The sequence below is a fragment of the Bison bison genome, unplaced genomic scaffold (genome assembly GCF_000754665.1).
Source record: "Bison bison bison isolate TAMUID 2011002044 unplaced genomic scaffold, Bison_UMD1.0 scf7180017864375, whole genome shotgun sequence".
In the NCBI taxonomy this organism is placed as follows: domain Eukaryota; kingdom Metazoa; phylum Chordata; class Mammalia; order Artiodactyla; family Bovidae; genus Bison; species Bison bison.
Window position 1 is genome coordinate 6,211,554 of NW_011494947.1, and position 1,795 is coordinate 6,213,348.

The following is a 1,795-nucleotide window of genomic DNA, read 5'->3' on the forward strand; positions in this document are numbered from 1 at the left end:
GTATAAAGGAAGAGGAGAGAAAGAGCTCTTAAGGCATGGCTGTCCTCTCACTGCACATTGTTGAAGCTTCTGGGTATACAGCAGAGCATCAGGAAATCATCTGGGTTTCTTTCTAAATCAGGAATTTAAAAGGGTTCAGCTTTTAGGACTCAAGTCAGCCTGAGGGCATTTTCTACAGGTACCACTACCACCGCCACCAAAAGGACTTATTAACTAAGACCTGTGTGTGTGTGTGACATGATACTAGGTGCTCTGTATCATGTACTTGGTCCTTACATTTTTCTGATTCACAGCTTGTAACAGAAACCTGTGTACCTGAAGACAGTGGAAAACAAACAGATGAGGCAACTTCATGTATCAAATATGAAGGAAAAGCTGAATAAAACCCATAATTCATGCCAGCCAGCCCTAAGCCCTTATATATGAAGAAGTGAGAGAATAATAATCCAAAATTGAACATTTTCAATGATTATAAATAACACTGCACTGAAGAAATCCCATGTAAACTACTTAATCTTTTAAATTATCTTAAATTAAGAGTAATACATGAATATTATAGCAAAGATTCACTCCCTCCCAAAAAAGACAAAAACAAAACTAAACCAGTTTACACCAATATAAGATGCATGCATATTTGAAGAAGTATATATAGTACATGCAAGTTACAGCAACATGCAGTCAGTTTAACTTATGTTCATACCTTAATCTTTGGTTCATCCTTTAATTTGTCCCTTTCTGGAACTCTGTCTATCTTCTTTAGCTTTTCTATATCTTTCCGTTTTCGTTTCTCTTCTTCTTTCCACTTTCTCCTCTCTTCTTCTCTTTGTCTTTTTCTTTCTATTTCTCGCCGCCTCCTTTCTTCTCTCTTTTCTTCTCTCATCCTCTGCAAAGAAACATCAACAGAGCCTTCAGACAACATAATTATCACCGAAAACATAGTTCAGAAAGTACGGAACATAGTTCAGAAAGTACAATGGGCACCCACTTAACTGTATCATCTTTCCTTCCCACTTTCCACTTCCTTAACCCCCTCCCGAGTCCATTCAGAATATGAGAGAGAAAAAGACCACAGCCTGCTCATATCAGTCTCCCACTGCTGCCTTGCTACAGTATCCAAAGGCTTTCAGGAAATCAAGAGTGCCTCTGGAACAAGCTAAGGAACCCCTAGTTCTGCAGAGTGAATCTATGGTCCAACAACCAGAGTGAAGGAGCAGGCCAGAGAGTGAGGCCAATGAGCCAAATATTTAAAGAACAGTGGTAGAGAAAGTAGCTATCCCTACTGTATGATCCCAATGCTCTTAAATTTACAGAATGCGAACCAATGAAACAGAAGTATTGTGAGAACCAGAAAAACAAAAGGTTTACCTGCTTGTTTTTCAGGAAGCTCAAAAGTGGAGTTGTCTTTTTAGCTACACAAATGTAAACAGATTATTAATAATACTTAATCGAACCCTAGAAAGGAGTCCATTTTCTGACATTCCCTGCCAACCACCCGAGGTGGGAAAACTATACCCCTCAAACAGTAAGTTCACAACTATCTTATTGGAAAGAAGTTTTACAATAGTCTACTTAAATTCTGAAGGTTTAAAATATTAAAAGTTAAGAAATTTAAATTAAAACAATAAAACAATTTTTAAAAAGAGCAATTCCTGGTGTCAATGAAAATAAAGTGCAAAGGACATTCTCTTGTTTTACAGATGGGAGTATAAATCTGTTCACCCAGGAAGAAACTGGGATAAGGGGCTAAAAATATCTAATACTTTTGACCCCATAATTCCACTTCTGGGAATTTATT

At 37.4% G+C, this 1,795-nt stretch overlaps 1 protein-coding gene across 1 annotated transcript in view; it reads right to left on the reverse strand.

The window, feature by feature from the left end:
- Window positions 1–1,795, reverse strand: part of UPF3B (UPF3 regulator of nonsense transcripts homolog B (yeast)) — a gene marked incomplete at its 5' end in the record, with an annotated part of 15,915 nt that overhangs the window by 2,981 nt on the left and 11,139 nt on the right. Inside the window, 4 exon segments of the mRNA XM_010856971.1 lie at window positions 57–66; window positions 245–315; window positions 701–883; window positions 1,366–1,409. Of these exon segments, the coding sequence (XP_010855273.1) occupies window positions 57–66; window positions 245–315; window positions 701–883; window positions 1,366–1,409 (308 nt within the window).